The sequence below is a fragment of the Puma concolor genome, chromosome B4, assembly GCF_028749965.1.
Source record: "Puma concolor isolate L17-30 chromosome B4, mPumCon1.1.hap2, whole genome shotgun sequence".
Taxonomy (NCBI): domain Eukaryota; kingdom Metazoa; phylum Chordata; class Mammalia; order Carnivora; family Felidae; genus Puma; species Puma concolor.
Window position 1 is genome coordinate 38535083 of NC_141673.1, and position 15285 is coordinate 38550367.

Here is a 15285-nt window from a genome sequence, read left to right on the forward strand (position 1 = left end):
CTCTGGTGAGCTCAGAGGAACCTGAGTCATCATCTAAACCAGAGATAGAGAATCAAGGCAAAAATTCTAGATTCGAAGACCATGGCGTCTGCTCCTTTATAAATTGCTAACTGTGTGGGGAGGAGCGGAGCTGGGGGTTGGAGAGGATAACTGATGGTTCAGTGGGGTTCGGTATGGCATACCAGCCATATTTCTCTCAGCTTTTCGTCCCTATGGTGAGAACTTGATGGCCCCATGTATTAGTACCACAGATCTCCTGTGGCAACTCAAAATTGCAGGCATAATGCCTAAACTGGGATAATGGGCCTCCAAAGGTCTGGCCTAGAATTTCCAACCCTATTAGATGAAAGCAAATAGACCAAAAACCAAAAGGAGTTTGGAGACTAATCATCTGGCCTAGAAAACATGTGAACCAGCGTTATTGAACCCTATCAACAAATACATTTTAATATTAAAGAAGAAACTAGAGAAGAGCAGGGACAGCCAAATCACTTTCCTTTAGAAGGAGAGATTCACACAGTAACGATTCACCTTGGGGCAAATTAGAAATTTTGTGCACACTGAAAACAGGGATTATATTGTGCACAGTTGTCAAAGTGTTCACCTGTCCTTTATGTTCTTCTAAAGTATTTAGAATATAATTTGTAGAATATGTGCTAAATAAGCATCTGTTGAGTGATCATGTCAATGATTGAATAATTAAAAGAATACATTCGTCAATGAATAAGTCTATTTCCCTAAGCTTTAGCTTAGGCAAAAATTCACTCTGCCCAGCAGCTTTTTTTTTTTTTTTTATAAGCCCTTGTTCTCCATTGACCACAGAGTTAGTGAAAGAGTAGTCATGGAAGTTGCCTCCAGGGCTCACCACAGTCATCTCTTAAACCCTTAGTATCTGCCTAGTGCTCCAACACATGAGGAAGCCGCATTCTTACACACCAGCGTGACTGCCTCATTGCTAAATTCAAAGTTTTTGGGGTTTTTTTCACTTTTTTGTTTTCTCAGTCTACTCCAGCTTGCTGAAGCAAGTGATAGAATGGAACATAATCTTTTGTCTCCAAATCTGTATAATGTAGTAATTATGAATCTCAAGATAAGCTGAAGTGTGCTTAAAATGCAACTTACTTTACTTTGAGTAACTCAATATAATATCCATTTTGAGTCCCCTTTCTGCTTGGGTTGTAAAATGTGATCTCAACCAATTTTGGGTGGCTTCTCGGCCACCTTAGCCCACTCTTAGGTTTTCTGGAAGTCTCTCAGCCTATCTCCTCACACAGATGATTCTCCTAGGAGCTCTATCCATGAAGCAAGTCAAAAGACCTTTGTACTTCGATCCTACAAAATAGGAGTTATGTCATCTGCCCTGAAGATCAGCTGAGAGGGAAGAAGATTATCTCCTTTTCTCAGAGCCCTTCTAATATGATTACAGCTTTCTTCTGTTTTGCTTCTCACTAATCCTAACCTGGAGAATCTTTAGAAGCTCTGGGAAAAGAAACCTCTTTGTATTTCCTTGTGGTAAAAACATAGCTTCCCCAACTATTATCTGTACCATCTGGACCATGATGCTCAAAAGACTTCGTACTCCAAAGCGGAGAATTGATTTATTTTTTTGCTTTCTGCTTTATCACTCCTACCTTATAGGTATGTGTGCATATCTGATTATATCCTTAGTAAATTTCTCTGAAAATAAACTATTCTTTATAAAGGGCTTATTCAATGCATAACGATAATGCCCTCTAGAAAAATTGTACCAGTTTGTGTCAAGTTATTAGCAGTATATGAGAGTGCCATTTCCCTACATCCTTGCAAATACACCATATTTACCATTTTTAAATTAAAAATGAAATATTTTGTGTTCATCTGTACTTATTTCATTACAAGAAAGCTTAAACATCCTTTCATGAGTTTTTATTTTTGAATTATTATGTGTCCATGAGTCCATGTGCCCATTTTGCTTAGGTCTTTACTGCCATTTAAGAATATTAAAAATTTGTCAGAAATTGAGAATGTTTTTTTTTTCTGGTTTGTTATTTGGCTTTTATGGTATATGAGATAGAGAAACTTAGAATTCGTAAATCTGATTTTGTGATTTTCCCCTTGGCATTTTGACTTCAGAATTCTTTTTCCATTGCAAGATGAACGTTCACCTCTATTTCATTTTAGTTGCTTTATGGTTTTATTTTTACGTTTAAATTTTTGATCGGTTATATTTAGCATAGACTATGAGGTTTGGGCTCCACATTACTTTCTATCTGTAATTATTATTTGTTTCAGCATCCTTATGTAACAGTCCTTTCCCCCTTTGGTCTAAATCCCACATCTGTCCTATAACAGAGTTTTACATAATCATGGATCTGCTTCTGGACTCTGTTCAGAACTCTTACTACAACAATAAGACACTGCTTTAATCATTATAGATTTTTAATAACATTTAATATCCGATAGGGAGACTTTACCTTTATTACTCTTTTTTAAAATTTTGTCAGAATTTTCTTGACTAGTGCATTTATTCTTCCAGGTGAAATTTAGAAATCCCACTCTAAACGTTAGTGTGATATTTGAGGTCTTGATTGCTTCTGATCCTCTGAACGTGAGCCCCCATTCAATCCGTCCGGTACCCTACTGCATCCTAACCTGCCTATACTTCATCTACAAATGCAATAAATAATGATAATGGCAATGAATGCCACTTGCCCTACCTTCTTGAGATTTCAAACTGGGATTTTAATAAGATGCTAATTTCAGATTGGTCTTGCAGGGAAAAGAACATGCAAGCTCTCCCCTTTAAGAGATGTCACTGTTTTTTCAGAGCGTGGAAGGGGAACACCATGAGAAAGCGGTAGAACTACTCAAGGCTGCTAAAGACAGCGTCAAGCTGGTGGTCCGATATACCCCCAAAGTCCTGGAAGAAATGGAGGCTCGCTTTGAAAAGCTCCGGACCGCCCGGCGTCGGCAGCAGCAACAGTTGCTAATCCAGCAGCAGCAACAGCAGCAGCAGCAACAAACACAGCAAAATCATATGTCATAGGTAAGAAGTGCCTTCTTCCGCACAAGGCAAGTCCCTTACGCATATAAGTTTGTTTCGGTTTTTAATATAGTTTCTCAGCTGGATTAAAGTCATTAGGTTTGACAATGCCTCCCAAAAATCAATCAAGCAAATAAAAAAATGATGATCTCAGAAAATGTCAAGAAGACAGTTGCTGACTTTATGTCATTCAGCCATATTTTCTGCAAAGGTAAAATATTTTGGAAAATAATATACTTGCGGGGGGCAGGTACAGATTAGGAGATGCCTTTATACAAATCGAGAAAATACACCCTCTGTGTAACCCAGATCACTGGGCACATAGCCACATGACAAGAGTGTGGGTTGGATTCCAGCCCCACTCAGCCCCTTGGCCATTTGCCTTTGCACAGTGTACAAACTAAACAACCTGATCTTGGGAAGACCCCTTTAGAATACTACAAATTATTGGAAAACTACTCCACTCTGAAGAATGAAGTGGAGACCAGTGTGCATGTTCTAAGAGATTCGAAATTCTCTGTGGGTGCTCACTTCAAATGTGATGCTCTTCCCTTTTTTCTAAATTTCACTTTGTGACAAAAATGCTAAGTCAGGTTTTGCTATATGTTTTTCAGAAAATTCAAGAGAAAATGTTAAGAATCACCATCTTTGAAGTGCCTCTATGTGTGAGGTTCTTTTCACGTATTCTTCCTTATCCTCAGAAAAACTCTTCAAGGTATCACTAAAATCCCATTTTTTAGACGAATGATATGAAATTGCAATGGCTTTGTGGTGTCCTCACAGCCACACTTACAAGTGGCATAGAATTATTTTCCTTTTTGCTCTTTGCAGGCAGTTCATCCACCAACATCAGATATTCTGGAGTTCTATAAATTGTCCTTGCTATCCTTTGGAAGAGAGTTAATAGCATTGTAGACCTCTATGCTGTGACGTCTGCAAATGTGATTTTGAAGTTTCAAATGTCCTTGGAAAAAATGACATTTTTGAACCCATTTTGAACATTAGGTTATAGTGGTTTTAGGTCATTCAACATCAGATTACTATTTGCACAACCGGAAACATTGGATATGACGTGAGACTTTCTGTTGCTTGCAACACAAAAAGGAGAAGCTACAGGGGGAAGTATAAAGACTATAGGATTTGTCCTCAGACAGTGCTGAGGATTCAGTCTTTATTTTATAGTCTGTAAGTGCTATTGTATATACCACAGTTTGGTGACTTTATCTAAAATCACCTTTCATTCATTCTACAAATTACATTTATTCAGCAGTAAATATCTATTTGGTACTGCCGTGGGCCAGGCACTGTTCGATGGGCTGCAGAAACAACATGAACAAAGCAAAGTCTTTGCTCTCATGGTGCTTACATTCTGGTTGGGGGAAATGGTTAATATACAGGTACATGAAAATATCCTGTTGGAACCAGTACTTTGCAGAGTTAAAAGGGTGCTTTGATAGAGTGGCTAGGTGACAACTTTTGATTAGGTGATCAGGGGAGACATCTCAAAGGAGAGGACACTTAAGCTGAGGTTGAAGGACGAGGAGAAGCCAGAAATGAGCATAAGAAGAGGAGGAAATAGCCAGTGTGTAGCTCTAAGAGAGACTCCTGAGCTATTTGATGTTTGAGGAAGAGAAAAAGAGCCAGTGTAATTAGTTAGGAAATAATAAGTGAAGAAAGAAGGTAGATGGGGGCCAGGTCGCAGAAAGCTTTTTAAACCACTGAAAGAAGCTAGATTTTATTGCAGTGGAAGCCACTAAAGGTTTTAAGCAAGGGAGTGACATGATCTGATTTATGTTTTTAAAAAGATTACTCTGGCTGTTCTGAAGAAAACAGATTATTGTAAGGTGAAAGTGAGAACAGAGACTAATTACAAGGCTATTATATAGTAGTCCAGGCAAGATATATGGTGCCTTAGCCAGGATGATAGGGTTGAGATGGAGTGATAGGGATACATCTGGACAAGTCATTTCGTCCACATCCTTCTCCTCTCTTATCCATTCCAAATGTACAGGTATTTTACCTTGGTGCTTTCAGAATCCCTTCAAAGATCTTTTTTCTAATAATGACAATCCACAATTCTTTAGTCAAACATGGACACTCTTTCCACTAACCCCTTTTTTTCCTCTATCCTCAAAAATGCAGACTTGTACCATTTTTCTAATTGGTTTGCCACACTGGCCCAGAGTAAAATTACTCTAAAGTGTTTTGAAAGAAATACGTTGCCATTCAGACTTCTGAGGTCTTACTAAAAGCTTCCACCATTATATCCATTCAGTCTTCATATCTTTCGAATATCTTTGTATTTCCTGGCCTGTGCCCTCAATTCCATCTCTCTGCTCCATCGGCCTTCATTAAATTACTTCAGAATTTCCTATTGTCTCATCGCCAAAGATTAACATAAAAAAAATTTGTTTAATGTTTACTTATTTTTGAGAGAGAGAGAAAGAGAGCACGGGCGGGAAAGGGCAGAGAGAGAGAGGGAGACACAGAATCCGAAGCAGGATCCAGGCTCACAAGCTGTCAACACAGAGCCTGACGGGCTCGAACTCATGGGCCATGAGATCATGACCTGAGCCCAAACCGGACACTTAGCTGACTCAGCCATCCAGGCACCCCAAAGACTAACATTTTTAATAGAAGACATTTACGAACTGTTTTTTTTCCTTATACACGATATGGTGATTCTACTTAAGTGAACATGAAATTTATATTTACGCCTGCCAAGACAGCACTTCCTACACACACCATCATGGCCCCTTGAGATGAAACCGTAGTGACCATTTCAAGTACAAGCCAAGTACAACCAAGTCATGTCGTGCACGGATTTTATGGTGAATTCAGTCAAAGAGACCTACATTAGGTCTTGTTCAACTTTTAATTAATTAGATTTTAAGGATTAAATGGGATTTGTTACACTTCCTAACTCATACTATGACTGCTTTTGGGAAGAAATTTGAAGCTAATTTGACCAATTGACTGAACAGATCTCTGATTTTTTTTTTTTTTTTAAGTTTGACAAGTCAAGCAAAGACCAGGTAAAGCAACATATTCATCAGATACTGTCTTATTGTTTACTACATGAAATACAGTTTCTCTTCTCTAAATTAGGAATTTTTTAAATCCAAAATGGTATATGTTATGAAGCAACTAATCATGGTAAGTGGTACATACAAATGGAAAATATGTTGAATGCAAGTGGTGTGTGGAGAATATCTGTTATGCTCACTTTTAATTTTAAACTCACCTGCAATAAAACTCAATTGTTTTTTTCCCCTTTTATGTTTGATAATCAGGAGGAGTAGATTACATTTTCTAAAAGGTAATAGATATGATCTTTATACAACTGTATTATAGAAACCGAAACAGAGAATAGGCATATAGGTATTTTTATTCTATACCCACTTTCTTGACAGAGAGTGTTACATTTATTTGGCTTGCAGGATCTCATTTTTTAAAGCATGAATTTGTATACATATTCCACCCAGACTCTTGAACAATAAAAGGGGGAAAGAAGAGTAATCCTTCTTGAGTTGTCTCAGAAAAAATTCTGAGGAAGTCAAGACTTAAAAGATTGTCAACTTCCTCTGCCCTCTTGTTGCTGGATTGAGGGTGGAGAATTCATGGCATCTGAAACCATTCTGGATCTTAACATATTTACAAAGTAGCTGGAGTTTGCTAGTGGCCTCACCAACTGTCAGTCCCCCACTTCCTTTACTTTGTCCACTGCTGACTGTTCTATATCCTCCACTACCACTGCCACAGCCGCCATCTTGATGATCCGATCCAGAAAACCACTGCAGAAGTGAGAAAACCAGCCTCAAAGGAAGGATACCTCTGATAAAATTGAATCCAAGGAACCCAGAGTGACCGAGTAGAAAACTGGAATAATAAAAATAATAATCATAATGCTGGATAACATTTATTAAGCAATTAGGGTGTGCCGAGAACTCTTCTAAGTGCTTCATATATGTTTTTTTTGTTTGTTTGTTTGTTTTTTTTAAATTTTTTTTTCAACGTTTATTTATTTTAGGGACAGAGAGAGACAGAGCATGAACGGGCGAGGGGCAGAGAGAGAGGGAGACACAGAATCGGAAACAGGCTCCAGGCTCTGAGCCATCAGCCCAGAGCCTGACGCGGGGCTCGAACTCACGGACCGCGAGATCGTGACCTGGCTGAAGTCGGACGCTTAACCGACTGCGCCACCCAGGCGCCCCTCATATATGTTAAATTACTTAATCGTCACAACAATCCTGTAGGTATTAGGTAGTAGTTTAAATCTCATTTTAAAGAAAGAAAATGAGGCATGGAGGATTTTTTTAAAACCATTTCACAGCTAGTAAGTAAGTGATAGGGCCATGATTCAAACCCAGAAACATACGTTCCAAAGCCTCTTTCTCTTAATCACTGTGCTACCCTGCCTTTTTCTTCGATGGCTCTTGCCCATCCTTCCGCACAGACATGTTCACATAAGCTTTCCAGGGATTCATTCTCACCCTACTTACAGCTGGAGTTACCCAGTTCACCTTTACCACTCATCCCATACCTCAAAGCACTTCCATCACTTTGGTTTTATTAATTTCTTACTGCTGCCCTAAAAAATTACAAGTTTGGTGGCTTAAAAGAACACAAATTTATTGTCTTGTAATTCTGTAGGACCGAAGTCCAACACAGTCTCACTGGGCTTTAGGAGGCTCCAGGGGAAAATTCATTTCCTTGACTTTTCCTGCTTCTAGAGGCTCTCCACATTCCTTGCCTCTTGGACCCTTTTCCTTCTTCAAAACCAGCAAAGGTGGTTAAGTCCTCACATTGCAGTGCTCTGACTTCTGCTTCCTCATCGCACCCACTCTCCTGGCTCCTTTTCTGTCTCCATCTTCCACTTTTAATTATATCAATTGTAGATCCCACTTGGATAGTCCAGGTTAATATCCATATTTTAACATCAGCTGTTTAGGAATCTTAATTCCACCTACACCTTTAATTTCTCTGTAGCATGGAATCTACTAGGTATTAGGACGTGGCTATATTTGGGGTCCATTATTCTGCCTACCACAATGACTCATTAAAAAGTTAGCAAAGCAGGGGCACCTGGGTAGTGCAGTCAGTTAAACATCTGACTCTTGATTTTGGCTCGGGTCATGATCTCACATTTCATGGGATTGAGCCCCACAGACCTGGTTGGATTCTCTGTCTCCCTCTCCCTCTGTCCCTCTCCTGCTCACTCACACGCAATCTCTCTTTCTGTCTCTCTAAATAAATAAATAAACATTAAATAAAATTAACAAAGCAATTTGATCAGTAAAATTTACACTAATATGGAAAAAGAGCTTTTATTTAAAAGCATAAAAAGAATAACTAATCTATGGAATTACAAAGCAAGGGAATAAGAAAAATAATGAGAACATTTGGTGCAGATGGTTCTTCCCGGTGGGCATTTCGGTGACCCACATTTTGGAAGCCCAGTCATCTCTCAGCTGCTGGCATATCCCTCAGGCCTACCCCCTCCCCTGGATAGATGAAAAGATCCAAGACTCTTACTAAAATTCACCTGTTCTGAGTCCCATTCCCTTTGGACGTGTAACTATATAATAAGTTAATTCATTAAAAATTCACTTGGTAATTAGGGGACCTGTAGACAGTTATTCAATATAAGACTCAGTAAAATGGTCTGTTCGTAAGAAAAAAATATGTAAAACTCATAATAAAATATGTGGCAGTTAGTGAGCACTCCAAAGTGGTAGGGTAGTAGTAGAATTACAGTAGTAAAATGTCACTAACAGATACTGCTTGTGTGTAATATGTTGTTAGGTGACTCCTGAAGAAGCACAATGGCCTTGTGCATGGCTTTCAAGCCACCCTGCAGGCCCCAGGGGCTTTTCGGCACATCTCTAGAAGGCATGCCAGCTGGAGAGTGTTGATGCAAAGTAGGCAGATTGCAAGGCCTGCCACAATTTGTGAAAATCTGTTTTGTATATGATGCTTCGCATTCATTGAAATAAAAATATCCACAGCCTTGAAAAACAAAGATTGGAAACCACTGTTCTCTCTGGAAGGAATGATTCCATAATGGCGGAAGAGGGACAGGTCTTGGGGGAGTGTTCAGGGAGGCTGCTCCTCCAGATCTGACCATAAGGGCAGCTGCATACTCTTTGCTACCTGGTGTCAGGCCTGAAACAGGCCTGATACCTGCTTCAGAGAAGGGATGTTGGTGCTTCCAGCCTGTCAGAGAGAAGCTTTGCTGACTGCACCTCAAAAAGATCCCTAAGACTCACACTGTAAAGGTTATCTATCTTTTGCTTTTATGAAGAAAAACAGAGTCACCTGGAATAGGGAGGAAGAAATGTTTTACATTTGAAATGTTTCCAAACTGGGGTTCTGTCTTTCATTTTAAGGAATAACTGTGTCTTTTCCATCCTCATTCGATAATTACTTCCTTTGCAAACATCAAACAATTTTTTTTTTCATATGTGGAAGATTGTGCATGAGTGATAGGGCCTAAAATAATCCTTGCTGTTCTCACATAGCACATGCTCTTTTGATATTTTTAGCATATTGTAGTTGACAAATGAATACTAATCACTGATTTCCCTTCACTCTTTTCCCTCCTTTCAGGTCCTTAAAGAGAGCCTACTTGATCAAACATCTGATAGTCACAAATTTGAAACCGTGCTTCACAATCCCAGCACATAATGAAAGGAAAAGACAACATTGATAATTATACCTGTCAAGAAGCTGTGACCACGTGGTATATAAGTTCTTCACCCAGGCAACTCGACACCTTCTTTCTCTGGGGCTGAATCCCCACTGCTCACGCGCTCTTTACACACACAGACCTTCCATGCACTGCAGTGGGAATTCTCAGTGTGTAAAGGGAGCAGTTTTCCGGTCCGCAGACTGAAATAGTACAAGAAGAATAAAGTCCATGACTTTCCGATAAATCACCGGGCCAAGATTAAATGAATCTTTGTTCTACAGCTTTTCCAGAGATTAACAAATCCCTCATTAGGCTATAGTTTAAACTGCATCCGTTCAAGGTTGTCATCACTTAAAAGAAACCTACTCATTGCCCTATACCCTGACCTCTTCCACATCCATATTGCTGAGTTGTCTGAATTAGAATTCCAGTTAATTGCAAATTCCACCTTTATTCCCCTTATGCTATATTTATACTCTGTTCAGGTTCTAGAAGCAATTGGCTTTTTATTTTCTGTTTCCATGAATTTTATTATGCATTAATGGAGAGGGACAATTTTAGCTCAACTTTTGGTTTGCTAGAGACACGGATAGAGAACTCTAGTACTGTATATTTTTTTAATTTAACTATCACTTGTATCTATGATTATTAATTCTAACAATATAACATGTATTTATTCCACAAAATATATATTATCAGAGTGTATCTGTTACAAACTGAGGTCTTTTCTTACCAAATGTTATGAATCTGGTAAGAGAATACTAGCAAAGGACCTAGCTTCATGAACTGATCCTCCTGTGATATTTCCATATAACCCTGCTCTCAATATTTGCTTGTTAAATTTTATATTTTTTGATTGATAAACTCTGGGTAAGTCAGAAATCTTTCTGTCTACACTGATATGTTGTCATAGAAATTTATTTAATATGTTAAAGCCTAAGGCTTTACAAAACTCAATTATATATGTTCATACATATACAAATATATGTGTCACACAAGGTTTAAATCAGTTTCCCCAAAGACAAAGTGGATGTTTTTGGCAATCTAAGATCAAAAGTAGTATTCCTTTCAAAATTAGGCATATGTAAATGAGGATATTAATTTTGTGAATGAAAAATGCTGCTCCTTCTAGAGGGAAAAAATACGTAATTCATTACACACATTCATATAGGAAAATAGACAATGTGATATCATCTCTCAGAAAGTATCATTTGCTGGAAAATGAGCCACCTCTACAGATCTTCACTTTTGACTTATGGTAAATCTAAGCACATAAGTCTGATTTTACTCATTGGAATGAATAGAAAGCAATAATTATTTGCGCAGTTAAATACCTTAGGCACAAAAATGTACCTGAAAAAAGAATACACGTTCAGTTGAAACATTCTAGAAAGATGATTAAAACTGAGGCCAATATTTGAATGTTTCTTTTTCTCAAATGCAGAAATTGATTCCCCAACATAAATAAATTTTACATTTCAGATAGTCCCCCAAATTAGAAATTTATGAAGCTCACTTCAGGAGCTATTTCTTGAAAACAAAACAAAACCAATCAGAACTACCCAGTACATTTTATTTTGCCCTTTCAAAGGGTGTTATTATCAATATCAAGTTCTGCCTACTCTTCACAGTGCATCACCCAACAGAGAGCAAAGAGCAAGGAAGCTAGGAGGTACACCAATTCCAACAACCATCCTGAAAACATATCATTTTTTACTAGAGAGAAATGAGGGGGGAGGGGAGGGTAAGGGGGATGACCCTGAATGTTATGTAAAATAGATTTACAAAAGAGATAAGCATGACTAAAGGGAGTGAATGGAGACTAAGTGAGTATTACTCAGTTTGAAAGAAGTAGTTCTCATTTTTATAAGAAAAATTTAATAAAACATATATTTTAGTTATCATTTAACAAAGAAATGTTAAAGCTATTCAGGCAATGCCACAGATTCTCATAAAGGGAAATATTTGCACCCTTGTAATGAGAAAATGGTCATTTCAACACATTTCAAGGCCTTGTATAAATTTGAAGTTCAAGATACGTTTTCATTTAGCCATAAGTGTATGGTTGATATTAAATTATCATATATTTTCACATCAATATAAATCTTATCATGGTGTTACAGAAGCAGCTATCAAGTGAGCAGATACTTTACGTTTGTGTTTTCTAGATGTCTTTGTATGTTATGCTTCATTTGCATAATGGTTAAATGCTAATAAATGTATGCCAAGTCTTTTGTCAAAGTGAAGGGGAAATCCATCACAACTAAGGTATCTAAAGACAGAGTACATGTCACGGTGGTCCTACATACAAATGATACAATGGCTGGTCTTTTTTTTTTTTTTTTCCCAGTAAAATCTGGGTATTGAAATATAAACCTTCCCTTAAAGTTTTAATCAAAAGTAGCTGACCCTAAGACTTAGAGAAGTCCTTTTGAGGTTTTCTAAGTTTCACTGAAGCCGGAGGGAAAGGGAAAAAATTGTACTAATGTTGTTTACTATTAATGATCTTGGTAGAGCTATTGGCATGTCCAAAGTCATATTAAAGACATAACAGGTGCCTCTTACATAAAGCTCAATCCTGAATATCATAAATAAATTAGATATTCAAAGTTAGGGGGAAAATCTGGTATGACTGTATCTTCCTGATCCTGGTGAATTTTAGTTCTTTCCCCCGGTCAGATTGGTGGCCAGATTTTTCTAAACTCTTTTCTGCGGTGATTTTGAAGGCCAGTACTCGGAGCATACTTCAGTAAAAAAAGAAAGAAAGGAAGAAAAAAAACAAAACAAACCTGAACCTTTTCATTTGGCGCATTTACATTTTGATTCTGTTCCCATTTGAAATAGAACATCCGCATGGAGATAATGAGCTTAAGTTACAATTGACTTTGGAAAGAATAACAGACTTTTGTGCTCCCTCAATCATGTAATCAATAGGGAATTCTGTTATGTGAACTACCACTATCTTTTAAGACAATGCTAAGATCTAAATGCAAAATCTAGCTTTCAGGGGCTTTTTAAGAATTCAAGGCTGTCTCGGAAGAACTTGGCTAGAGATGGATTACATCAATTTACAAATGCAGTTCTCAACCCGTGACAAATCAAACTGATGTGATCTCACTTCATTTTACTCAGCTGTGCCTATAGGACTCCAAGACGTTGGGATATTTTGTCTACATTATCTTAAGCCTTTATAGATATCTGTTAATGTGTGAATAATGTCTGAGTTTCTCATCTTTTAGCTGGTTTGTGTTTATTATACAGCCTGTTAACAAAGACCAGCTTTAGATAGCATTGTGAAGTAGAAATCAATGTTCTGAAGATTCAGGGAAGCCAGTGTTAGGCATTATCTCCCCAAAAATGGGGCAGTCCTACCCATCTCATCCCTCTCTGGATCATAAACTCCAGGAGCGAAAGGTCTGTGACTGCATTGTGAACTGCCGTATCCCTGGCATCTGGTATGATGCTTGGCACACAACAGGCGCTCAGTTGGTGTTTGTTGAATGAATGAACAATTGGATAGGTTGATAGACAAATAAGTGAATGTTGCTTTCAGATAATCTGAAAAATTTCACCAACTTACAGTAATTGGCACTGTAATTTCTGAATTTCATAGTCAGAACCAGATTTACTCTTTTCATAAATAAATGCTTTTCAGATATATGAATTTGGAATCAATTACTTCAAAAGCTTCAAGGATTTGAGGGCATTTAGATAAGGGAGAGTGTCTGGGGAGTAAGATATTTTAACAATGAATAAAACTCAGCCTTTCTAGTTTTTTCTGAAAGCTCCCTGAGTTATTTTGCAAGGGCGATTAAAACATAAAACCCCAGTTATGAATTTTATAAAATATTATGTTTTAATTTTTAAAAAGGAAGAGAAGTCATGTCATCAAGCACATTTTTAATATCTCTTTCAATGTTTTATCTCTTTACTAGTAACATTTCTCTAAGGAGTTCCTAGTAATTGGGGACACATCTCTAAATCTTCTGCTTTCAAAAGATCACTTCTTTCCTATTTGATTTCTAGGATGTACCTGAGCTAATGCTTAATCGCATAGCAATTAAGACTTTTCCACGTGTTTATTCCTTTAACAAATATTTATTGTGCACCTAGTACATTGCTAGGTCCTAGAAATGTAATGGCAAACAAGACAGACCTAGTGCCCTCCTGGAACTTACTATGAGGAACTCCTCAACACTTTGGTAGAGTTTATTCTTCATCGGGTCCCTCTTCACAGCCGACAGAAGAAATAAAATCCCTAACTCCGTGGAAATCATGAAAGAACCCCCTGCAGACACTTACGTGAACTTGCTTTTCAGACACATCACTCAAAAATACTGCTCAGTTTATCCATACACCATAGTTCTACCCCAGCAAGGTAGGTAAGTCATAATTTATTCATAATGAACACTTACTGAACTCTCACTAGGTTCTACTGTTCTTGGTACTTTCCATAGACTACATCATTGAATCCCTTCAACAACTCCAGTAGGTTTCGTTTCATAGACAGAAAACTGAAGCACAGATATGTGACTTGTCCAAGGTCACACAGCTAGCAGATGAAATGGGGATTTGAACCCATGCGGTGTAACACAAGAGTTCATGTGTCGAACCATTATCTGTGGTTTGGGGGACACCATTACATTAAAAATAGGAGTCATTAATATAAATGGGTCACTGTATATAAAAGTACTTTGAAGTTGTAAAGTAGTATGCAAAAACATAGTAGTGAAGTTATTATGCTCAACAGACCACATCAGTGGCAGAAGCAGACTAAGAACTCAGTCTTATGTTACAGCTTACTCTTGTGAAGAACACTTCAAGCCAGGGACACGGATAAAGTACAGATCCAGGAAATTTCTGACATGTGGGAAATATGTCAATGACTTTTCAGAATTATTTGTTAGCCACTGTGTCTATCTGGTGCTACAAGAAACAAAATCCCTTGCTGTAAGGGCTTAAAATAAGTACACAGTGTGGAGCTGAACCAAGGATATTTCACATTTATGGGAAAAGATCGGGCAATAGTACTATTTTCTCACCATTGCATGTGATCGCGTCTTTCCAATTGTTTTCTTCATTTTTCTGAAAGAGCTGCAAAATTGTGCAGTGGTTCAACCTGACCAAAGTGGTATTATGCTGCTGGGAAGTAAAAGTATTAGACACCAGACTGGAAGTATTGTCTTCATTATCAAATGACTTTTAAGTTCATTTAAAATACAGATATTGAAAGATGTTTAGATGCTGATGGTGCCTGAATATTTAGACGCCAAGTTCCTTGCCCTTCTTCATTCCAAACCATACAGTGGGGGTCACACTACTGAGGGGTAGATTCTAAAGCCAATAGGAAAGGCAGAAATTGAGATTGGCCTAATGTTAGAACCACAATCAGATGGATGTGACCACATTTCCAGAGGCTAACAGGATCTGACACCTTCTGTGGGGAGAGGGAACACCTGCTTCCATCTGATTCACTCACAAAGACGGATCCCACACATGATTTACATCTGTTCTCTCTCTGCCCCTCCCAGTCAAATGGGCATGTTCTACATCTTAAGTTCTGGTTCCTATT

General features: G+C 38.0%; 1 protein-coding gene across 1 annotated transcript in view; it reads left to right on the plus strand.

Annotated features, from left to right (window-relative positions):
• The window catches only part of LIN7A (lin-7 cell polarity scaffold A), a 127888-nt gene extending 113007 nt beyond the window's left edge, over positions 1–14881 (plus strand). Inside the window, exons 5-6 of the mRNA XM_086712735.1 lie at positions 2807–3025; positions 9632–14881. Of these exons, the coding sequence (XP_086568861.1) occupies positions 2807–3025 (219 nt within the window). The 3' untranslated portion in view covers positions 9632–14881. The remainder of the gene's footprint in view (positions 1–2806; positions 3026–9631) is intronic.
• Positions 14882–15285: the final 404 nt, after the last annotated feature.